This window comes from Oncorhynchus mykiss, chromosome 27, assembly GCF_057628025.1.
Source record: "Oncorhynchus mykiss isolate SJ-2025 chromosome 27, ASM5762802v1, whole genome shotgun sequence".
Classification (NCBI taxonomy): Eukaryota; Metazoa; Chordata; class Actinopteri; order Salmoniformes; family Salmonidae; genus Oncorhynchus; species Oncorhynchus mykiss.
Window position 1 is genome coordinate 27400043 of NC_143048.1, and position 25937 is coordinate 27425979.

Consider the following 25937-nt stretch of genomic DNA (forward strand, 5'->3'; position numbering starts at 1 on the left):
GGCAAGACTACACCATCCACTGTGTTATTGCTACAGTGGCTTTTAAAAACTTGGCGTACAGGTTTATGGCATAAGGCACATGGTGCACTGGGGGCCATCCAAAGATCTTATGAACTACTGACAGGAAGTTGCCAGATGTGCCAGAGATAGGTAACCAGGAAAGGCCTCAAAGTACAGTACCAGTCAAAAGTTTGGACACACCTACTCATTCAAGGGTTTTCTTTCACTATTTTCTACATTGTAGAATAATTGAAGACATCAAAACTATGAAAAAACACATGGAATCATGTAGTAACCAAAACATTGTTAAACAAAACAAAATATATGTTATATTTGAGATTCTTCAAAGTGGCCACCCTTTTCCTTGACGACAGCTTTGCACACTCTTGGCATTCTCTCACCCAGCTTCACCTGGAATGCTTTTTCAACAGTATTGAAGGAGTTCCCACATATGCTGAGCACTTGTTGGCTGCTTTTCAATCACTCTGCGATCCAACTTATCCCAAACATCTCAATTGGGTTGAAGTCGGGTCATTGTGGATGCCAGGTCATCTGATGCAGCACTCCATCACTCTCCTTCTTGGTCAAATAGTCCTTACACAGCCTGGAGGTGTGTTAGGTCATTGTCCTTTTGAAAAACAAATGATAGTCCCACGAAGCGCAAACCAAATGAGATCGCATATCGGTGCAGAATGCTGTGGTACCCATGCTGGTTAAGTGTGCCTTGAATTCTAAATTAATCACAGACAGTGTCACCAGCAAAGCACCCCCACACCTCCTCCTTCATGCTTCACGGTGGGAACCACACATGCAGAGATCATCCGTTCACCTACTCAGCATTTCACAAAGACAAGGCAGTTGGAACCAAAAATCTCATATTTGGACTCAGACTAAAGGACAGATTTCCACCGGTCTAATGTCCATTGCTCGTGTTTCTTGGCCCAAGAAAGTCTCTTCTTTTTATTGGTGTCCTTCATTAGTGATTTCTTTGCAGCAATTAAACCATGAAGGCCTGATTCACACGATCTCCTCTTAATAGTTGATGTTGAGATATCTGTTACTTGAACTCTGTGAAGCATTTATTTGGACCTCAATTACTGAGGCTGGTAACTCGAATGAACTTATTCTCTGCAGCTAAGGTAACTCGGGGTCTTCCTTTCCTGTGGGGGTCCTCATGAGAGCCAGTTTCATCAAAGCACTTGATGGTTTTTGCGACTGCACTTGAATAAACTTTCAAAGTTATTTTCCGGATTGACTGACCTTCAGGTCTTAAAGTAATGATGAACTGTCATTTTTCTTTGCTTATTTGAGCTGTTCTTGCCATAATATGGACTTGGTCTTTTACCAAATAGGACAATCTGGTCACAACACCTACCTTGTCACAACACAACTGCTTGGTTCAAACACAGTGAGTAAAGAAATTCCACAAATTAACTTTTAACAAGAGACCTGTTAATTGAAATGTATTCCAGGTGACTACCTCATGAAGCTGGTTGAGAGAATGCCAAGAGTGTGCAACACTGTCAAAGCAAAGGGTGGCTACTTTGAAGAATCTAAAATATAACATTTTGATTTGTTTACCACTTTTTTGGTTACTACATGATTCCATATGTTATTTCATAGTTTAATGTCTTCACTATTATTCAACTATGTAGAAAATTGTAAAAAAAAAAAAGAAAACCCCTTGAATGAGTACGTGTCCAAACTTTTGACTGGTACTGTACATACTCGGTCCAAACAAAACAGATACACAAGAACATGATAGACCTGATAAACAACACTTTGCAGGACATCTGTTTGAGGAAGAAAATAGTGAATTATTTCTCTCAGACATGGGGAGAGCGTCAGCGTAAGCATGTGATTATCCGTTTTGTTGCTGTGTGTGTGACAGAAGTCAGTAATAATTTACTCAGATAACCAAAAACTTATCATACATTTTATTCATTTAGGAAATGAAAATGTCAGATATGAATAATGTACAGCAAATATTTTAACCTGCCGTATTAAGGTCACGCCAGTGGTCCATCTCCTCTGCAAGGTCCCTCATCATCTGGCCCATATTCGGTTGATTCATGATGCTTCTTGTGATGTTGAATTAATTATTAACATGTCTTCTATTTTGCAGTGCACACACAGAGATGGTAGGATGATGAGAGGAGGAACGTCCAAATCAAAACAAAATTCAAAACAAATGTTATTGGTCACATACACATGGTTAGCAGATGTTAATGCGTCTGTAGCGAAATGCTTGCGCTTCTAGTTCCGATAGTGTAGTAATATCTAACAAGTAATCTAATAATTCCCCAACAACTAATACACACATATCTAAAGAGGTGAATGGGAATATGTACAGTACATGAACTCAGCATAAAAATAAACATCCCTTTTTCAGGACCGTGTATTTCAAAGATCATTTGTAAAAATCCTAATAAATTCACAGATCTTCAATGTAAAGGGTTTAAACACTGTTTCTCATGCTTGTTCAAAGAACGATAAACAATTAATGAACACCTGTGGAACGGTCGTTAAGACACTAACAGCTTACAGTGTACAGAAGGTAGGCAATTAAGGTCACAGTTATGAAAACATAGAACACTAGAGGCCTTTCTACTGACTGAAGAACTTCAAAAGAAAGATGCCCAGGGTCCCTGCTCATCTGCGTGAATGTGCCTTAGGAATGTGGCAAGAAGGCATGAGGACTGCAGATGTGGCCAGGGCAATAAATTGCAATGTCCGTACTGTGTCCGTACAGGCCGGACTGCTGATCGTCCTCACAGCGGCAGACCACGTGTAACACCTGTACAGGATTGGTACATCCGAACATCACACCTGCGGGACAGGTACAGGATGGCAACAGCAACTGCCCGAGTTACACCAGGAACGCACAATCCCTCCATCAGTGCTCAGAGACTCTCCACAGTAGGCTGAGAGAGGCTGGACTGAGGGCTTGTAGGCCTGTTGTAAGGCAGGTCCTCACCAAACATCACCGGCAACAACGTCGCCTACGGGCAACAAACCCACAGTCGCTGGACCAGACAGGACTGGCAAAAAGTGCTCTTCACTGACGAGTTGTGGTTTTGTCTCACCAGGGGTGAGGGTCGGATTCGCATTTATCGTTGAAGGAATGAGTGTTACCCAGAGGCCTGTACTCTGGAGCGGGATCAATTTGGAGGTAGAGGGTCTGTCATGGTCTGGGGCAGTGTCTCACAGCATCATCTGACTGAGCTTGTTGTCATTGCAGGCAATCTCAATGCTGTGCGTTACAGGGAAGACATCCTCCTCCCTCATGTGGTACCCTTCCTGCAGGCTCATCCTGACATGGCCCTCCAGCATGACAATGCCACCAGCCATACTGCTCGTTCTGTGTGTGATTTCCTGCAAGACAGGAATGTCAGTGTTCTGCCATGGCCAGCAAAGAGCCCGAATCTCAATCCCATTGAGCACATCTGGGACCTGTTGGATTGGAGGGTGAGGGCTAGTGCTATTCCCCCCAGAAATGTCCGGGAACTTGCAGGTACTTTGGTGGAAGAGTGGGGTAACATCTCACAGCAAGAACTGGCAAATCTGGTGCAGTCCATGAGGAGGAGATGCACTGCAGTACTTAATGCAGCTGGTGGCCACATCAGCTACTGACTGTTACTTTGACCCCCCTTTGTTCAGGGACACATGATTCCATTTCTGTAGGTCACATGTCTGTGGAACTTGTTCAGTTTATGTCTCAGTTGTTGAATCTTGTTATGTTCATATAAATATATAAACTTGTTAAGTTGTCTGAAAACAAACGCAGTTGACAGTGAGAGGACGTTTCTTTTTTTGATGAGTTTTTTTGCTAAGTATATGGATGGGCGATGGCCTGAGCGGCACAGGCAAGGTGCAATAGATGGTATAAAATACAGTATATACAAAGATATGAGTAATGCAAGATATGTAAACACTATTAAAGTGCCATTATTTAAAGTTGTATTGTTTAAAGTGACTAGTGAGCCATGTATTAAAGTGGCCAGAGATTGGATCTCAATGTAGGCAGCAGCCTCTCTGAGTTAGTGATTGCTGTTTAGCAGTCTGATGGCCTTGAGATAGATGCTGTTTTTCAGTCTCTCGGCCCCAGCTTTGATGCAACTGTACTGACCTTACCTTCTGGATGGCAGCGGTGTGAACAGGCAGTGACTCACTCGGTGGTTGTTGTCCTTGATGATCTTTTTGGCCTTCCTGTGACATCGGGTGCTGTAGGTGTCATGGAGAACAGGTAGTTTGCCCCCAGTGATACGTTGCCTTGCGGTTGAGGTGAGTGCAGTTGACGTACCAGGCTGTGATACACAATCGAGATCATCCTGTTGGCTGTATCTGTAAAAGTTTGTCAGGGTTTTGGGTAATAAGCCACATTTCTTCAGCCTCATGAGGTTGAACAGGCACTGTTGCACCTTCTTCACTACACTGTCTGTGTGGGTGGACCATTCAGTTTGTCTGTGATGTGTACACAGAGGAAATTAAAACTTGCTCCCTCTGTTGTATCCTGAAGTCCACGATCATCTCCTTTGTTTTGTTGACGTTGAGAGAAAGGTTGTTTTCCTGATACCACACTCCAAGTGCCCTTACCTCCTCCCTGTAGGCTGTCTCACCCACTACTTTTGTGTGGTCTTTAAACTTGATGATTGAGTTGGAGGCATGCATGGCCATGCAGTTGTGGGTGAACAAGGAGTACAGGAGGGGGATGAGCAAGCACCCTTGTGGGGCCCCAGTGTTGAGGGTCAGCGAAGTGGAGATGTTGTTTCCTGCGAAAATTCGCATCATCATAACAGGTTTTAAGGTGTACTAAAACATTAATCTTAACTCATGGATACCATTTTTAATGTCTCTGTGCCCACTATGAAGGAAGTTAGAGGTAGTTTCACGGGCCAATGCTAACTAGCGTTAGTGGAATAATTGGAAGTCTTTGTGTATCTGCTAGCAACGCTAGTTATCAATTGCACTTGTGCTAGTTAGCAACTTCCTTCAAACTGCACACAGAGACATACAAATGCTAGCGAAGAGTTCATCTGACTGGGAAAGTAGATTAAGGGCCTCAACGCCAAAATCCCAACGTAAGTTGATTTACTGCATGACTAACACCTGCAAACTTTCCTGCAATATTTTTTCTTGTGTGTGTTCCTCTTTGACTCCTTCAGATCCTCCAGCAACCAGTGCACTTCTTTTGAGATGTCTTGTGATGCACTTCTTTTGATTGAGATATGAATGTTTGGCCTGTGGAATTAGAAAATTAAACCAACTTCATGTAATACCAAATCGGTGTGCATAGAGTCATATATACTCATAACACTGGTGTTACTTGAATGTTTTTGTCCAGGATGAAGCTGTAATTGCTTGAGTTAAGCAGATATTAAAATCAATACATACATGAAATAGTTTATAGTCAAATGTTTTCTGAAAATACATAGGCATAATATATATTTTGACTAGTCTACTTTATTAGTATACAGTGTATGCTTACTGTTTATAATAGATGTAACGCTAAAAAAAATTGTGATTCAATATTCCTGACATCAAAGAAAAATGTTGCCATTTTGTAACTTCATATTCATCTCCAGCACCACACCAACATATGTAAAAATGGCGCGTTTCGATGTTTTGTGGATAAAAATATGTTTCCAATGACATCAGTGTGCATCATGTGAGTTTAACCAACTATGAGTAGGCATTAACTACTAATTGGTTAATGACTACATTGGAAACACTTATCTTCCACTATTTTCTTTTCCACAAAACAGAGATTATACATACTGCAGAAGAGTTACAAGGTGTTTTGAATGATTGTGTCCCATCCTCCCAGGCTGCCGGCCTGGTGTAGGCTCAGATAGGATAAAAGTAGTGATGAGGTTTTAATGGGTGTAGGGTAGTTCGACCCAATCATGAGGTTGCTACAACCTAGCCTATGAATGAAAGTTTACAATGTAGGTGCATACAGGTCAAGAGAATTTTAAGGTGACAGACAGTGACACATTCAATACCGCCTTGCACACTCTTGCCTGCATCTATTTAATCTAGGGTGTAATCGTTAGTCCAACAGTTGCAAACGAGAGTTTCTATTGACCAAATTCTATTGGATAAATTAATGTTTACCCTCGTTCCGTGTGCTTCAGCTTAATTCAAGTTTTGAAACAGAATCAGTGGAATGAAAAACTTTACAAGCCAAACCATATAATAACCACTGACCACTACAAACAGTCTACATCATTGTCACCATATTAGCTAAAGTAACATCATAGTCAACATAGCTAATAGAACTAGGTCTGTTCAACGCTGGTCCGACCAATCTGATTCCACGCTCCAAGACTGCTTCCATCACATGGACTGGGATATGTTTCATGTTGTGTCAGACAACAACATAGACGAATACGCTGATTCGGTGAGCGAGTTCATTAGAACATGCGTTGAAGAAGTCATTCCCATAGCAACGATTAAAACATTCCCAAACCAGAAACTGTGGATTGATGGCAGCATTCGCGTGAAACTGAAAGCGCGAACCACTGCTTTTAATCAGGGCAAGGTGACTGGAAACATGACCGAATACAAACAGTGTAGCTATTCCCTCAGCAAGGCAATCAAACAAGCCAAGCGTCAGTATAGAGACAAAGTAGAATCGCAATTCAACGGCTCAGACACAAGAGGTATGTGGCAGGGTCTACAGTCAATCACGGATTACAAAAAGAAAACCAGTCCAGTCACAGACAAGGATGCCTTGCTCCCAGGCAGACGAAATAACTTTTTTGCCGGCTTTGGGGACAATACAGTGCCACTGACACGGCCCGCAACCAAAACATGCAGACTAGGTGAGTAAAACATTCAAACGTGTTAACCCTCGCAAGGCTGCAGGCCCAGACGGCATCCCCAGCCGCGCCCTCAAAGCATGCGCAGACCAGCTGGCTGGTGTGTTTACGGACATATTCAATCGATCCCTATCCCAGTCTGCTGTTCCCACATGCTTCAAGAGGACCACCATTGTTCCTGTTCCCAAGAAAGCTAAGGTAACTGAGCTAAACGACTACCGCCCCGTAGCACTCACTTCCGTCATCATGAAGTGCTTTGAGAGACTAGTCAAGGACCATATCACCTCCACCCTACCTGACACCCTAGACCCACTCCAATTTGCTTACCGCCCAAATAGGTCCACAGACGATGCAATCTCAACCACACTGCCCTAACCCATCTGGACAAGAGGAATACCTATGTGAGAATGCTGTTCATCAACTACGGCTCAGCATTTAACACCATAGTACCCTCCAAACTCGTCATCAAGCTCGAGACCCTGGGTCTCGACCCCACCCTGTGAAACTGGGAACTGGACTTTCTGACGGGCCACGCCCAGGTGGAGAGGGTAGGTAACAACATCTCCACCCCGCTGATCCTCAACACTAGGGCCCCACAAGGGTGCGTTCTGAGCCCTCTCCTGTACTCCCTGTTCACCCACGACTGCGTGGCCACGCACGCCTCCAACTCAATCATCAAGTTTGCGGACGACACAACAGTGGTAGGCTTGATTACCAACAACGACGAGACGGCCTACAGGGAGGAGGTGAGGGCCCTCGGAGTGTGGTGTCAGGAAAATAACCTCACACTCAACGTCAACAAAACTAAGGAGATGATTGTGGACTTCAGGAAACAGCAGAGGGAACACCCCCCAATCCACATCAATGGAACAGTAGTGGAGAGGGTAGCAAGTTAAGTTCCTCGGCGTACACATCACAGACAAACTGAATTGGTCCACCCAAACAGACAGCATCGTGAAGAAGGCGCAGCAGCGCCTCTTCAACCTCAGGAGGCTGAAGAAATTTGGCTTGTCACCAAAAGCACTCAAACTTCTACAGATGCACAATCGAGAGCATCCTGTCGGGCTGTATCACCGCCTGGTACGGCAACTGCTCCGCCCACAACCCTAAGGCTCTCCAGAGGGTAGTGAGGTCTGCACAACACATCACCGGGGGCAAACTACCTGCCCTCCAGGACACCTACACCACCCAATGTCACAGGAAGGCCATAAAGATCATCAAGGGCAACAACCACCCGAGCCACTGCCTGTTCACCCCGCTATCATCCAGAAGGCGAGGTCGGTACAGGTGCATCAAAGCTGGGACCGAGAGACTGAAAAACAGCTTCTATCTCAAGGCCATCAGACTGTTAAACAGCTACCACTAACATTGAGTGGCTGCTGCCAACATACTGACTCAACTCCAGCCACTTTAATAATGGGAATGTATGTAAAATATATCACTAGCCACTTTAAACAATGCTACTTAACATAATGTTTACATACCCTACATTATTTATCTCATATGTATACACTGTACTCTATATCATCTACTGCATCTTTATGTAATACATGTATCACTAGCCACTTTAACTATGCCACTTTGTTTACATACTCATCTCATATGTATATACTGCACTCAATACCATCTACTGCATCTTGCCTATGCCGCTCTGTACCATCACTCATTCATATATCTTTATGTATATATTCTTTATCCCTTTACTTGTGTGTATAAGTAGTTTTGGAATTGTTAGCTAGATTACTCGTTGGTTATTACTGCATTGTCAGAACTAGAAGCACAAGCATTTCGCTACACTCGCAATAACATCTGCTAACCATGTGTATGTGACAAATAAAATTTGATTTGATCTGAACTAACACGTTACTAAACCCGCTACAATCATGCAGTACAGTCAGTAAGCAGATTAGCAGTTACATCAGCGGGCCCCGGTGGCAGTAAATTAGTCAAACGTACCTTTACTTGGATAGTTCCAGCATTGGATAGTCATAGCCAGCTAGCTAACAATATGTTACCGTTTTCTTCGGGTGAAGTAGAGTCGGACCAAAATGCAGCGTGGTAATTTTCATACATGTTTAATAATGAAGAAAAACAAACAATACAAAAACAACAACCGGACCGTGAAAACCTATACAGCCTCTCTGGTGACAACAAACACAGAGACAGGAACAATCACCCACAAAACACTCAAAGAATATGGCTGCCTAAATATGGTTCCCAATCAGAGACAACGATGAACACCTGCCTCTGATTGAGAACCATTCCAGACAGCCATAGACTTTGCTAGAGAACCCCACTAAGCCACAATCCCAGTACCTACTAAAACCCCAAGACAAAACACACCACATAAATAAACCCATGTCACACCCTGACCTGACCAAAATAATAAAGAAAACACAAAATACTAAGACCAGGGCGTGACACATAGCATCCCTCTGTTTGAGATGGGTGTTTGAGTAGACTAAACTAGCTAGCTGCATTTGCTAGCTATGTAAGGGAAAGTGAAAAAAAAAATCTCTCTTGCATCTCCTTTAATTTTTGAATAAATTAATTTAAACTGTTCAATCATTTTCTCTGTCTCTCGCTTTGAGTCAACTACTCACCATATTTTATGCCAGCAGCATACCACCCTGAATCCCACTGCTGGCTTGCTTCTGAAGCTAAGCAGGGTTGGTCCTGGTTGGTCCCTGGATGGGAAACCAGATGCTGCTGAAAGTCATGTTGGAGGGCCAGTAGGAGGCAAACAAAATAGGAGCTCAAACAAAGGGATGCTATGTTAGCTAGCTGGCTATGACTATCCAACGCTGGAACTATCCAAGTAAGGGTAAGTTTTACTAATTTATTGCCCCTGGGGCCCGCCGGTGTAAAATAAATAAAAATATCCCAATACATTGCCCTGTGTATGGTGCTGTCTTTCGGATGGGACGTTAAACGGGTGTCCTGACTCTCTGTGGTCACTAAAGATCCCATGGCACTTACTGTAAGAGTAGGGGTGTTAACCCTGGTGTTCTGGCTAAATTCCCAATCTGGCCCTCATACCATCATGGTCACCTAATCACCCCTAGCTTAAAATTGTTCATTCTTCCCTCTCCCCTGTAACTCTGCCCCAGGTTGTTGCTGTAAATGAGAATGTGTTCTCAGTCAACTTACCTGGTGAAATAAGTGTTAAGAAAAAAATGGAGTGCTAGCTAGCTGGAGCTTATGCTTTCAGTATGAAATGCTTTCAGTATGAAATTAATTCTCTGATCCTTTGATTGGGTGGATGACATGTCAGTTCATGCTGCAAGAGCTCTGGTAGGTTGGAAGACATCCTCTGGAAGTTGTCATAATTACTGTGTAAATCTATGGAAGGGGGTGAGAACCATGAGACTCCTAGGTTTTGTATTGAAGAAAATGTACCCAGAGAAGGATGGAAGATAGCTGTCCACTGGCTACACCATGGTGCTACTCTACAGAGTGCTGCTGAGGCTACAGTAGACCTTCATTGCAAAACATTGTGTTTTAATCAATTGTGAATATATTTAGTATAGTTGTATCAAAAATGATAACTTTTAAACGTTTCATTTTATGAAATTCACAGAGGAGGATGGTCCTCCCCTTAATCCTCTGAGGAGCCTCCACTGCTGTATACAATTATTGTTTCCAGGGTCTTAGGCATTTTTATGAAAAACAAAAAATGTTGGTGTACAAAAATAGAATTAGGAGGAACTGTCTGCAGCTGTGCACTTGGCCTTTTCTCTTAAAAGAAAGGCACGTAGAAATGTATGAAAAAGCAATTTGTCTGCATATTACTAGCACTTTATGGTACAGTACAGCACAGGTAATATGAGTGTGCACATACAGTGGGGCAAAAAAGTATTTAGTCAGCCACCAATTGTGCAAGTTCTCCCACTTAAAAAGATGAGAGGCCTGTAATTTTCATCATAGGTACACTTCAACTATGACAGACAAAATGAGAAAAAAAATCAAGAAAATCACATTGTAAGATTTTTTATGAATTTATTTGCAAATTATGGTGGAAAATAAGTATTTGGTCACCTACAAACAAGCAAGATTTCTGGCTCTCACAGACCTGTAACTTCTTCTTTAAGAGGCTCCTTTGTCCTCCACTCGTTACCTGTATTAATGGCACCTGTTTGAACTTGTTATCAGTATAAAATACACCTGTCCACAACCTCAAACAGTCACACTCCAAACTCCACTATGGCCAAGACCAACGAGCTGTCAAAGGACACCAGAAACAAAATTGTAGACCTTCACCAGGCTTGGAAGACTGAATCTGCACTAGGTAAGCAGCTTGGTTTGAATAAATCAACTGTGGGAGCAATTATTAGGAAATGGAAGACATACAAGACCACTGATAATCTCCCTCGATCTGGAGCTCCACACAAGATCTCACCCCGTGGGGTCAAAATGATCACAAGAACGGTGAGCAAAAATCCCAGAACCACACGGGACCTAGTGAAGGACCTGCAGAGAGTTGGGACCAAAGTAACAAAGCCTACCATCAGCAAGGGCATTGAAAATGAAACGTGGCTGGGTCTTTCAGCATGACAATGATCCCAAACACACCACCCGGGCAACGAAGGAGTGGCTTCGTACGAAGCATTTCAAGGTCCTGGAGTGGCCTAGCCAGTCTCCAGACATCAACCCCATAGAAAATCTTTGGAGGGAGTTGAAAGTCCGTGTTGCCCAGCAACAGCCCCAAAACATCACTGCTCTAGAGGAGATCTGCATGGAGGAATGGGCCAAAATACCAGCAACAGTGTGTGAAAAACTTGCGAAGACTTACAGAAAACGTTTGACCTCTGTCATTGCCAACAAAGGGTATATAACAAAGTATTGAGATAAACTTTTGTTATTGACCAAATACTTATTTTCCACCATAATTTGCAAATAAATTCATTCAAAATCCTACAATGTGATTTTCTGGATTTGTTTTCTCCAAATTTTGTCTGTCATAGTTGAAGTGTACCTATGATAAAAATTACAGGCCTCTCATCTTTTTAAGTGGGAGAACTTGCACAATTGGTGGCTGACTAAATACTTTTTTGCCCCACTGTACCTCCTACACACAAATGTGCAAAATCTCTAAATGTGTGGGATTAGAAAAACAAGATTAGTCTGTATAGCCATATTATAGTCCGGCTCAGACAAAGAAATACACTCAAAGCACTGTCTGTTAATGAAAATCCAATTATTCATATACATACACTAACATCTAAGAGAACACACAGTTTCTCAGACATGTATAATCCTCTGAGGAGATACTGTACTTCTAAATACACAATGAAAAACAATATCCTCATTTTTACAGCGTGTTGTTTATTATGATGGTAAGCTATACTGTATTTGAATGGCATGTTTTGTAACTCTACTGTTATAAGTGGTTTGCAGGTGTGCCATCATCAATCACTAATTTCTGCTGAATGGAAGTTTATTTTAATTATATGCATGCCAGTAAATCATGGCCTGTTCATGTCTTCACCAAAGGCCAACATGTAAAAACAAAATGTCTTCCATAAACACATTAATATTGTGTTTCCCAGTTGTCACGTTTGACTTATTCAGTCTGTTTTACTGTGCAATAATCACAGTCGCACTATTTAAATATTAACTGGAAGAAACATGTGGCGTCAACCAATATTGATGCAACAGTAATAACCTGCTATAGCTACCCTACTCCTCCTCTTCATTCAAGATCCTCCAATTTTTAAGATAGCCAACATAATAATATGCTTAAAAATATGCCATGATGCTCATACAATTTTAATTTTATGCAACATTTGTCTGATGCACTCACACGCTACTGAGGCACTTACCGGAGTATTCAACAACTGTCTCCGTGAGCCAGAGTTGGATGTGGACCAATGAAGCTGTAGGCTACTAACATAACGTTTTCACTGTCGCACTGTTTGTCCTTCGCAGCCGCTGTAGTCTGCATTTTTTCCCGTTCACAAATCAAAACAAAAGTTGCCGAACTATGATAAATAGTACTGTAGCGAGCTAGATTATTATCAATGTGAACATGTGTGAGCGACAGACTGATACGTATCACACTGACCTTCAGTAGATTGTTAGAAACAGCGTTATAATGTTCCAGATGAAATATGAAGAAGAATCACGTGACATTTAGCGCTTAAAAGGCAATTACTTCCTTGTTTGGATTGTAGTGTAGCCTAGCTAACGTTAGCAGGTCAAGTTTAACAATGTGTCTGAAGATATTTGTGTGTTTTCTCACTATTTTAGGATCATTGTATGCCTATGGTGAGTGTTAATTTCTTGTTTAATACATATTTTAATTGCTACCCATTGAGGAATACTAGAACCTTCTTATGATGGTCCAAAGGTCAGCCATGTTGGTCAGGGAGTTGGTCAACCTCGATTTGCCAGTGCTGTGATAAGATGTGTAAAACATTGAATGTTGAATTTATGTGCACTGTATGTGTGTTAGTTTTAGAGGAATGATTCCATACACTTTTTCAAATTAACTGCCAATATGCCAACATTCCATTCAAACAATGCAGTCAATCCACAGCCATATAACGTAAACTCGTACATGGCCTTGGTCCGTACAATTGCCCTTATTTTAGCGCCCCAAAACCGTAATACTTCCAGATCAACTGTAATGTCAATACCATTGTAAAGCATAATTTCTCCACTTTCCAACAAAATCAATTACATGACCTAAACACTGCCCGTTTCTGCATAATTCAAACAGGCAATGAGCCCAGTCGGGTCTTTTTAAAAATGGCGGGTGGGGAAGAGAAACTAATGCGTGATAGTAAGAATGAGAGATGTTGTGTGGGAAAATTGCATTTTTCACTCAATCTGTCCAACTTATCACCTTATCGCCTCAAAAATGTAAATAAAACACTAAAGAGTTTTAATAATGTGTCAGTACATACCTATTTGAAGGTTTGTGTCTAATTTGAATCGGGTTTTTAGGGCGTTGCTAAAGTAAACAGCGGCGTTGAGAATGATGATCATGTGCAATGATGATGGGAAAAATGACTAGGTATCCCCCCCTTACCCCGTCACTGTCCATTTCTTGTTTTTAAACGATGAGAGAAGTTCTACACCTGGTGGAGAGAGATTGTAAGACAGAAATAGTTGTTTTATGCCTGCTGTACGTTATGCCATGACACATCAAGCTGTAATGGAGGGTCCATTTTTAAAAACATTTTTTTAAAACTTTTCTCCAATACTATAGCTCCATTACCATGTTGATCAACGCTTGAATAGAAACCTAGTTCACACCCCAGATTTTGAAGTCAACACAGTCGCTACAGTCCCATTAGTTTTCTTTGTAGCCTTGTTTGAATGTTGCGGTTACGCACATTTGTATGGAATGGGGTGAGTACGTTACTGGCTCAAATCAGTTGATGATAGGGACCCATGTCATCCAAAAAAGTTATAATTTTGACATTTATTTGTTTTACCTTTTTAAGTCAGTTAAGAACATTCTTATTTACAATGACGGCCTACCGAAAAGCCTCCTGTGGGGACGGGGGCTGGGATTAGACATTATCAAAGCAGCAACACATGACAACACAGCATGGTAGCAAAATGACAACAACATGGTAGCAACACAACATGGTAGCAGCGCAAAACATGGTACAGACATTATTGGGCACAGACAACAGCACAAAGGGAAAGAAGGTAGAGACAACAATACATCACACGAAGCAGCCACAACTGTCAGTAAGAGTGTTCATGATTGAGTCTTTGAATTAAGAGATGGAGAGAACTGTCCAGTTTAAGTGTTTGTTGCAGCTCGTTCTAGCTGCAGTGAACTGAAAAGACGAGCGACCCAGGGATGCGTGTGCTTTGGGAATCTTTAACAGAATGTGACTGGCAGAATGGGTGTTGTATGTGGAGGATGAATGCTACAGTAGATGTCTCAGATACGGGGGAGTGAGGCCTAAGAGTCTTATAAATAAGCATCAACCAGTGGGTCTTGCGACAGGAATACAGAGATGCCCAGTTTACAGAGAAGTATAGAGTGCAGTGATGTGTCCTATAAGGAGCATTGGTGGCAAATCTGATGGCCGAATGGAAAAAACATCTAGCCACTCGAGAGCACCTTTACCTGCCGATCTATTAATTCTCTCCGTAATCTAGCATGGGTAGGATGGTCAACTGAATCATTGTTAGTTTGGCAGCTGGGGTGAAAGAGGAACGATTTACAATAGAGGAAACCAAGTCTAGATTGAACTTTAGCCTGCAGTTTTGATATGTGCTGAGAGAAGGATGGTGTGCTGTCTAGCCATACTCCCAAGTACTTGTATGAGGACTACCTCAAGCTCTAAACCCTCCGAGGTAGTAATCCCTGTGGGAGAGGGGCATTCTTCTTACCAAACCAAATTACCTTTTGTTTTGGAGGTGTTCAGAACAAGGTTAAGGGCAGAGAAAGCTTGTTGGATGCTAAGAAAGCTTTGTTGTAGAGCGTTTAACACAAAATCCGGGGAGGGGCCAGCTGAGTATAAGACTATCATTTGCATATAAATGGATGAGAGAGCTCAAGCAGTAGGAAGAAAAGTTGATGTAAATTGAGACGAATGTGGGGCCTAGGATCGAGCCTTGGTGTACTTCCTTGCTGACAGGAAATGGCTGAGACCGCAGATGTTCTGACTTTATACACTGCAGTCTTTGATTTCATCCTTCATTTAAAGGGGGAGCTGTGGCTGCCTTCCAAGCAATGGGAACCTCCCCAGAGAGGACAGGCTGGTTAAAAGGGTCAGAGATAGGCTTGGCGATGATGGGGGCAGCAACCTTAAAGAAAAAAGGGTCTAAACCATCTGACCCAGATGTTTTTTGGGGGTCAAGTTTAAAGAGCTCCTTTAGCACCTCGGACTCAGTGACCGCCTGCAGGGAGAAGCTTCGTAGCAGGGCAGGGGAAAAAGAGGGAGGGGAGTCGGGGCTAGTCGCATTAGAAGGGGTGGGAGATGTTGGACAGGCAAGGAGGCATGGGTAATCCAATACGAGTCCTGACATCCTGAATGAAGTGACCATCTGTCTATAGAACATTCTTTCAAGAGTTTTGATGGTCATCCAGGTGCTTTTTGGCAAACTTGAGTCAACTTTTTGGATGACATGGGTACCATTATGTCTGGCGAAAACCAAACTCTGCATTCCACAGTAAGAAACTTATACCAACTGTCAAGCATGGTGGTGGTAGTGTGATGGTTTGGGGATGCTTTGCTTCCTCGGGATCTGGATGACTTGCCTTTAATAGAAGGAACCATGAATTCTGCTCTGTGTAAGAGAATTCTACAGGAGGATGTCAGGCCATCCATATGTGAGCTGAAACTGAAGCGCAGCTGGGTCATGCAGCAAGACGATGATCCAAAACAAACAATCCAGTCTAAATGAAAATGGTTAAAAAGCAACACATTTGAAGTTTTAGAACAATTTGATGTTGTGGCAGGACTTAAAATGAACAGTTCATGCTTGAAAACCCAAAAGTCGCTGAGCTAAAGCAGTTATGAATGCAAGAGTGGGCCAAAATTCCTCGACAGCGAGGAGGAAGTATTTGGTTGCGGTCATTGCAGCTGAAGGTGGCACAATCCGTTATTGTGTGTAAGGGGGCAATTACTTTTTCATAAGGGAATTGGGTGTTGCATGAGTTTGTACATTTTACATTAAGTATTTTAAAATGATTTGTAAACTCTGGTTCCCTTTTATCTAATATTAGGTTTTAGTTGAAGATCTTATAACATTCCGTCTCAAAAATATGAACAAATAGAGAAAATCAGGAAGGGGTCATACTTTTTCACAGCACTGTGTATATATGTAAACTCAGCAAAAAAAGAATGTCCTCTCACTGTCAACTGCGTTTTATTTTCAGCAAATTTAACATGTTGAATCTTATGTTCATAAGAATATTTAAACAACTGTGACAAACTGAACAAGTTCCACAGAAATGGATTAAAGGGGGGTCAAAAGTAACAGTCAGTATTTGGTGTGGCCACCAGCTGCATTAAGTACTGCAGTGCAGGGGCTGCAATCTGAGGTGCAGTTATCTCTAATGAACTTATCCTCTGCAGCAGAGGTGACTCTGGGTCTTCCTTTCCTTTGGCGGGACTCATTAGAGTCAGTAAAGATGAACTGTCATTTCCCTTTGCTTATTTGTGCTGTTCTTGCCATAATATGGACTTGGTCTTTTACCAAATACCACCCCTACCTTGTCACAGCACAACAGATTGGCTCAAATGCATTAAGAAGGAAAGAATTCAACAAATTAACTTCTTAACAAGGCACACCTGTTAATTAAACTGTATTCCATGGTCCTACCTCCATGAAGCTGGTTGAGAGAATGCCAAGAGTATGCAAAGCTGTCATCAAGTTAAAGGGTGGCTATCTTGAAGAATCTAAAATATTTTGACTTGTTGAACACTTATTTATTTTTTATTTTTTTGGTTACTACATGATTCCATATGTGTTATTTCATAGTTTGTCTTCTGTCTTCACTATTGATCTACAATGTAGAAATTAGTAAAAATAAAGAAACCCTGGAATGATTAGGTGTGTGTGTGTACAAACTTTTGACTTACTGTAAGTATTCAGACCCTTGACTCAGAACTTTGACAGTGATTATAGCCTTGACTTGTCTGGTATGATGCTGCAAGCTTGGCACACCTGTATTTGGTGAGTTTCTCCCATTCTTCTCTGCAGATCCTCTCTAGCTCTGTCAGGATGGATTGGGAGCCTCGCTGCACAGCTATTTTCAGGTCTGGGCTCTGGCAGGACCACTCAAGGACATTCTGAGACTTTTCCTGAAACCACTCCTGTGTTGTCTTGGCTGTGTGCTTAGGATTGTTGTCCTGTTGGAAGGTGAACCTTCACCCCAGATTTCATCAAGGATCTCTCTGTACTTTGCTCCGTTCATCGTTCTCTCGATCCTGACTTGTCTCCCAGGCCATGCCGCTGAAAAACCATCCCCATAGCATGATGCTACCACCATAATGCTTCACCGTAAGGATGGTGCCAGGTTTCCTTCAGATGTGCCACTTGGCCTTCAGGCCAAATACTTCCATCTTGGTTTCATCAGACCAGAGAATCTCGTTTCTCATGGTCTGAGAATCCTTTAGGTGCCTTTGGGAAAACTCCAAGCAGGCTGTCATGTGCCTTTTTTTACTGAGGAATGGTTCCGTCTGGCCACTCTACCATAAAGACCTGATTGGTGGAGTGTTGCACAGATGGTTGTCCTTCTGGAAGGTTCTCCCATCTCCACAGAGGAACTCTGGAGCTCTGTCAGAGTGACCATCTGGTTCTTGGTCACCTCCCTGACCAAGAACCTTCGCCCCCGATTGCTCACATTGGCCAGGCAGCCAGCGCTTGGAAGAGTCTTGGTGGTTCCAAACTTCTTCCATTTAAGAATGATGAACTATGTTCTTGGGGACTTTCAATGCTGCATAATACCCTTCCCCAGATCTGTGCTTTGACACAATCCTGTCTCGGAGCACTACAGACAATTCCTTTGACCCCATGGCTTGTTTTGTTTTTATCTCTGACATGCACTGTCAGCTGTAGGACCTTATATCGACGTGTGTGCCTTTCCAAATCATGTCCAGTCAGTTGAATTTACCACAGGTGGACTCTAAGTTGTGGTAACATCTTAAGGATAATCAATGGAAAGGATGCACCTGAGCTCAATTTCGAGTCTCATAGCAATGGGTCTGAATACTTACGTAAATGTTTTTCTAAACCTGTTTTCGCGTCGTCATTATGGGATATTGTGTGTGTGTGTGTGTGGGTTGAGGAATTGTTTTTATTTAATCAATTTTAGAATAAGGCTGTAACGTAGCAAAAGGTCAAGGGGTCTGAATAGTTTTTGAATGCACTGTACATTGAATTATGCATTTTACTGTCAAGGCAACTGAACAGGTAAATGTGTCAAGATTATATTTTATTGGACTTTATGCATACTGTCAAATAACCTTTGAAAGAGTAACTTTGAATATGTGCATTGATTGTTTAATTGACTTGGATAAATATTTTCTAATACAGTAGATTTAATAATATTTTTTTTTTGTTTCCAGGTGGTAGGTTCCAATTTGCCTCCTATTATGGCGATCACATGGTTCTGCAGAAGGCCCCAGAGAGGGCTGTGTTGTGGGGCTATGGACCCGATAATGCTGAGGTCACAGTCTTTCTATCAGGAGGACCAGTCACTAACAATGCACCTGCTGTCAGTGTGGCTGCCGGTGAGTTCTGATCCCAACAATGCCTTTAGTTTAGCGTGCTGATCCAGTCATGTCATGAAGTTGAGGATGAAGTAAGCAGAACTGTAATTTCAAGGAGAGTTGATAAAACCCTAAGCTTGTGTCAAGTAACAAATGTTAACATCGTACTGTAAAGGTGACTGTGACATGTCTGTCAGAATGAGGAAAAAGCTGAGGAAGTGCGAGGGACAAAAAAAACACATTGTTTGAAGTTAATTGTGCCCTGTGTCCCACTTTTTCTGCCTTGCAATGTACTGTACAGTGTATCTGGAAAGTATTCAGACACCTTGACTTTTTCCACATTTTGTTACGTTACAGCCTTTATTCTAAAATGGATTAAATAAAAATGTACTCAATCTACACACAATACCCTATAACGACAAAGCGAAAATGGGTTTTTAGAAATGTTTGCAAATGTAATTTGCTTTGTCATTATGGGGTATTGTGTGTGTAGATTGAGGAATTGTGTTTATTTAATCCATTTTAGAATAAGGCTAACAATGTGGAACAAAGGAAGGGTTCTGAATACTTTCCGAATGCACTGTATATGAAGAGATTAGTGTAACCTTCACTGATCCATGGTTTTGGATCTCTTCCCAGGGATATGGAGGGTAACCCTTGTCCCAATGGAAGCTGGCGGTCCCTACAATGTGACTGCAGTCCTCCAGAACAACCACAGTATCACTCTCACAGACGTGCTGTTTGGGGATGTCTGGCTGTGTGGGGGACAGAGCAACATGGCTTTCACAACTTCTCAGGTATACTCTGCAATGTTCAAATGAGTCTGAGTTTGCATAGTTGTAATAATAACCATTATTATGTCTTGTCCCCCAAGGTGTTCAATGCATCAGAGGAGCTAGCTCTGGCCTCCAAGTTCCCTCAGGTGCGGATCTTTATGGCTGCCTTGGAGCAGAGCGACACTGAGCTGACTGACCTGGCTGGAGTGGAGGTGCCCTGGTCTGTCCCCACAGCAAGTATGGACAGGCTCATACAGTCTATTAGTTCAATTACATGTGATTTCATGCAAATGATAGCTGTCAGCCAACTGACTAAGTGAAATGGTATTAATACATTTAGTTGATAATGAGAATTAATTTTAAACCTCCTGAACAGAGTTGCTGGGTGGTGGGGATTTCAAGCACTACTCTGCAGTGTGCTGGATGTTTGGGCGCCACTTGTACAAGGTGCTGAAGTACCCCATCGGCCTAGTGACGTCCTGCTGGGGAGGCACACCTGTAGAGGCATGGTCCTCCCCACGAGCACTCCAACACTGTGACCTGGACAGGATTAACGGGTAAGGGTACAGGGACCGTGGAGCTTTACTCTTGCAATAGAGATGTAAAGTAGCATACCTACCGAACATCTTACGTCAGCAATTATAGACATTTTCTTAAGGATTGTAGATGAGTAGACTAGTGAATATTTCTGTCTTGTTTCTTTTGGACTAAGTTAATGTGAGCATTGTTACAGAAATATACAGGTAGCATGCACCTTAAAATATCCTCTCACCTATGGTACTTGATATCAGTTGGACTATGTTATTTTATTTTCATCCAGGTTCCCCATGCCATATACACCTTCAATGTATTTGTCTGTGTGGACTAACTCTTTGTTGTGGAATGCCATGATCCATCCACTTCTCAACATGACCATCAAAGGAGCTATCTGGTACCAAGGTAAAACAGCTTGGGGTCACATCTGTTTTCTCCCATCTTTTAGCATACAATAACAGCATAGAAACTGAAGATATCTTGACTTGACCCCTGTGATAGGTGAGGCCAACACAGACTACAATCAGAAGAAATACTCCTGTTCCTTTCCCTCCATGATTGATGACTGGAGGATGGCTTTCCACCAGAGCTCAGGGGGACAGACTGCACCAGATTTCCCCTTTGGATTTGTACAGGTACTGACTAAATGTTATGGTTAAAGTTTGACACCAGACGACGCTGATAACATATCTGTGATTCTGCAGCAGCTGATGTTGAGACGTCCTACAAGCCTCTCGGCTGGTGTTTACAGAACATTCAGTGCTGTGTGATGAGGCCCTTCTTATCGTGACAACACCTAATCCCCTGTGAATGTAAACTAATCCCCTGTGAATGTAAACTAATCCCCTGTGAATGCAAAAAAATAAACGTCCTCACACTGCCAACTCCGTTTCTTTTCAGCAAACTTAACGTGTAAATATTTGTATGAACAAAACATTCAACAACTGAGACAAACTCAACAGATTCCACAGACATGTGACTAACAAACGGAATAATGTGTTCCTGATCAAAGGGGGGTGTCAAAATCAAAAGTAAGTCAGTATCTGGTGTGGCCACCAGCTGCATTAAGTACTGCAGTGAATCTCCTCCTCATGGACTGCACCAAATTTGCCGGTTCTTGCTGTGAGATGTTACTCCACTCTTCCACCAAGGCACATTTCTGTGGGGAATGGCAATGGCCCTCACCCTCCGATCCAACAGGTCCCAGACGTGCTCAATGGGATTGAGATCTTGGCTCTTCGCTGGCCATGGCAGAACACTGACATTCCTGTCTTGCAGGAAATCACACACAGAACGAGCAATATGGCTGGTGGCATTGTCATGTCAGGATGAGCCTGCAGGAAGGGTACCACATGAGGGATGAGGATGTCTTCCCTATAACGCACAGTGTTGAGATTGCCTGCAATGACAACAAGCTCAGTCAGATGATGCTGTGAGACACCGCCCCAGACCATGACGGACCCTCTACCTCCAAATCGATCCCTCTCCAGAGTAAAGGCCTCAGTGTAACGCTCACATTCCTTCGACGATCAACGCGAATCCGACCGTCACCCCTGGTGAGACAACTGCGACTCGTCAGTGAAGAGCACTTCTTGCCAGTCCTGTCTGGTCCAGCGACTGGGTTTATGCCCATAGGTGACGTTGTTGCCGGTGAGGTAAGGTAGGTCCTCACCAGACAACAGGCCTACAAGCCCTTAGTCCAGCCTCTCAGCCTATTGCGGATAGTTTGAGCATTGAGTGATTGTGCATTCCTGGTGTTTCTCGGGCAGTTGTTGCCATCCTGTACCTGTCCCGCAGGTGTGATGTTTGGATGTACCGATCCTGTGCAGGTGTTACACGTGGTCTGCCACTGGGAGGACGATCAGATGTTCGTCCCGTCTCCCTGTAGCGCTGTCTTCGGCGTCTCACCATATGGACATTGCAATTTATTGCTCTGGCCACATCTGCGGTCCTCATGCCTCCTTGCAGCATGCCTAAGGCACATTCACAGAGATGAGCAGGGACCCTGGGCATCTTTCTTTTGGTGTTTTTCAGTCCGTAGAAAGGCCTAATGTCCTAAGTTTTCATAACTGTGACCTTAATTGCCTACCGTCTGTAAGCTGTTAGTGTCTTAACGACCATTTCACAGGTGCATGTTCATTAATTGTTTTATAGATCATTGAACAAGCATGAGAAAGTGTTTAAACCCTTTACAATGAAGATCTGTGAAGTTATTTGGATTTTTACGAATGATCTTTTAAGGACAGGGTCCTAAATCTCAGCAAAAAAAGAAATGTCCCTTTATCTAGCATCGTAGCAAGCACTACATTGCTTTGTCAATGTATTATACTGGGATGTTATCAACTACTGCTTATGCTGTTACATTGATTCTGTCTATATATTTGTCCTGCGGTCTCTACGTCTAGGAAGGTTGAAAAAGTATGTGACACCCTAGTCTAATGACTTCTCCAAGCTAATTGGAGTCAGGAACCCACTGACCTGGAAGTCCAATCAATGGGACGAGATTGGATATGTTGGTTAGAGCTGTCTTGCTGATAACAAAACTCACAAAATGTGAGTTTGCTATTCACAAGAAGCATTGCCTGATGTGAACCATGCCTCGAACAAAAGATCTCAGAAGACCTACAATTTAAGAATAGTTGACTTTCATACTTTTGTAACCCTTTCCAACTATCTTTAAAAGCCTTGATGTTCATCAGTCCACAGCAGGACACATTGTCTATGAATGGAGAAAGTTCAGCACAGTTGCTATCTATTCTCCCTAAGAGTGGCCATTCTGCAAAGATGACTTCAAGAGCACAGTGCAGAACGCTCAATGAGGTTAAGAAGATTCCTAGAGTTTCAGCTAAAGACTTACAGAAATCTCTGGAACATGCTAATCTCTCTGACGACTCTACAATACGTAAAACACCAAATAAGAATGGTGTTCATGGGAGGACACCATGGAAGAAGCCACTCCTGTCCAAAAAAAAACATTGCTGCACATCTGCCAAAGTGCACCTGGATGTTCCACAGCGCTACTGGCAAAATATTCTGTGGACCGATGAAACTACAGTCGAGTTGTTTGGAAAGACCACACAATACTGTGTGTGGAGGAAAAAAAGGCACAGCACACCAACATCAAAACCTCATCCCAACTGTAAAGTATGGTGGAGGGAGCATCATGGTTTGGGGCTGCTTTGCTGCCTCGGGGCCTGGACCGCTTGCTATTATCGACGGAAAATGAATTCCCAAGTTTATCAAGACATTTTTCAGGAGAATGTCCACCAATTGAAGCTCAATGGAAGTTGGGTGATGCAGAAATGAATCAACAGAATGGTTTTAAGAAGTGGCCAGTCAGAATCCTGAACTCAACCTGCTTGAGATGCTTTGGCATGACCTCCAAAATTCCTCCTGACTTTTGTGCAGGTCTGATCCGCAACTACAGGAAACGTTTGGTTGAGGTTATTGCTGCCGAAGGAGGGTCAACCAGTTATTAAATCCAAGGGTTCACATACTTTTCCCACCCTGCACAGTGAATGTTTACAAGGTGTGTTCAATAAAGACAAAACATATAATTGTTTATTAGTATGAGCAGACTGTCTTGTTGTGACCTAGATGAAGATCAGATCAAATTGTATGACCAATTTATGCAGGAATCCAGGTATTTCCAAAGGGTTCACATACCTTTTTTTTTCTTGCCACTATCTAGCATCATAGGAATCACTACATTGCTTTGACAGTATATCACTCCAGGATGTTATCCACTGCTGCTTATGTTGATTCTGTCTATATATTTGTCCTGAGGTCTCTACGTATAGAAAGGCCTCCTTAAGTGAGGGATTTCCAAACATACGCTGGCACCAGACTGCAGACTATGGCTTTGCTCCCAACCTGCGTATGAAGAACACATTCATGGCTGTTGCTATGGACTTAGGAGATGAAATGTCTCCTTTTGGCAGGTAAGTAACAATCATAGAATGGATACCACAGTATTTGATAAGCCTGTACTCTTATAAAGTGTCAGGCAGTGCACATTTGAATACTGTGAGAATACAAGGCTACGTTCCAATATCGAAACTAACATACCACTTAGGATGCATGCATTGCATCATTCTAAGTGGTATGCTAATGAGGGTATTGGAATGTGGAACAAGCTGTTTACCAGTGACTTTGTTCTAGTATCCATCCCCGGGATAAGCAGGACGTGGCCTATAGACTGTCTCTAGGGGCGAGAGCTGTGGCTTATGGGGAGGAGGGCGTCTCATTCCAGGGGCCTTTCCCTAGCCGGGTCCTGGTCAACGACCAGTATATCAACGTAACCTATGACCAGAGAGTGTCTGTCACTCAATCCAAAGATATCTTTCAGGTAAGTGTGATGGCTGTAGTTGTAATGAGTTCTAAGGTATGGGGTAGCATTTAACCTAGTGGTTAGAGTGCTTGGCTGGTAACCAAAATGTTTCCTGTTTGAATACCCGATCCGACAATGTGAAAAATGTGATCTGCCCTTGAGCAAGGCAATAAGCCCTCATTTGCCCCAGAGGCACCACACTACTATGGATGACCCTGTAAAACAACACATTTCACTGCACCTATCTGGTGTATGTGACAGTACAATAATATTATTATCATTATTAGTGTTTCTACCAACCATGATCAGGTTGGGCTGGATGAACTGGGTCTGAATTATTTATTTGTTAATGTCAGCAGCTTGGCATGTTGTCATGCAGGCTTTTCCACCTTGCTAAAAAAAGTGTCAGGGGAAACAATTTCTTAACAAGACTGTTTCTTCCTCAGATTTGCTGCTCAGTGGTGAGGGTACCCTGTGACTCTCTGTCACTGTGGGTCCCAGCTCCCATAATGCAGTGGGGCCTTAGTGCCATCCAAGTGTCCACGAATTACTGTTCCCTGAACCATGTAGCCGGCCTGCGCTACGCATGGAGGGACTGGCCTTGTGACTTTAAGGCATGCCCTGTTTACAGTGCTGATGGGGTTCTACCTGCACCTCCCTTCATTCTCAACCGCTGGCCAGACAAGCGGTGAGACGAGAACCCCCCCTCTGCTAGGAATGGATTATTCCACCCAATAATGGTGTGGTTAACAAGATGCACTTGTGTCAAGACTGGAAATTAAATGATTACATTTCCTCCTGAGTCATCAATGTGAAACTGATTGCAGTCGATCTCTGAATTGTCTTGAACATAATTTATCTACAAAAAACAATCACCTCTTTGGCTTGTTTACAATTGCACTGAAGCTGAATCGTTCTATAATTTTTCATATTGTATTCTACGTTTATTTACGCAGTGGGAAATGTGTTTTGAATGATACAATATGAACAATCATTGTTGCCTTTTCATTTTACTATCATTGATCATCAAATAAATAAACAAGTTAGTGGGTTTTTATTGACATGCCAGACGTGGTCCATCTATATTGTCCACCAAATCAACTATAGTTCTATCTACACAGGGGTCAACTTGAAGGTGCTCTACACAAAGAGACCTGAAGAGGGAGATCAGATTAACTATCAGATTAACTGTTTCTTTCACATGCTAGCAACAATGTGGTAAGCTAATGACGGTATTAGAATGTGCAACGAGGTTTACCAGTGACTTTGTTCCAGTATCCATCCC

The 25937-nt window shown here is 42.6% G+C and overlaps 1 protein-coding gene across 1 annotated transcript; it reads left to right on the forward strand.

Moving 5' to 3' along the window:
• Positions 1-12704: 12704 nt before the first annotated feature.
• On the forward strand, positions 12705-25713 carry siae (sialic acid acetylesterase). Its single transcript, XM_021588250.3, has 10 exons — positions 12705-13091; positions 18869-19033; positions 19652-19809; positions 19887-20025; positions 20165-20345; positions 20609-20727; positions 20824-20957; positions 24109-24263; positions 24484-24670; positions 25099-25713. Exons 1-10 carry the CDS (start codon positions 13034-13036, stop codon positions 25342-25344), a joined length of 1542 nt encoding a protein of 513 aa, XP_021443925.3. The 5' UTR covers positions 12705-13033; the 3' UTR covers positions 25345-25713.
• The last annotated feature ends 224 nt before the right edge of the window (positions 25714-25937 follow it).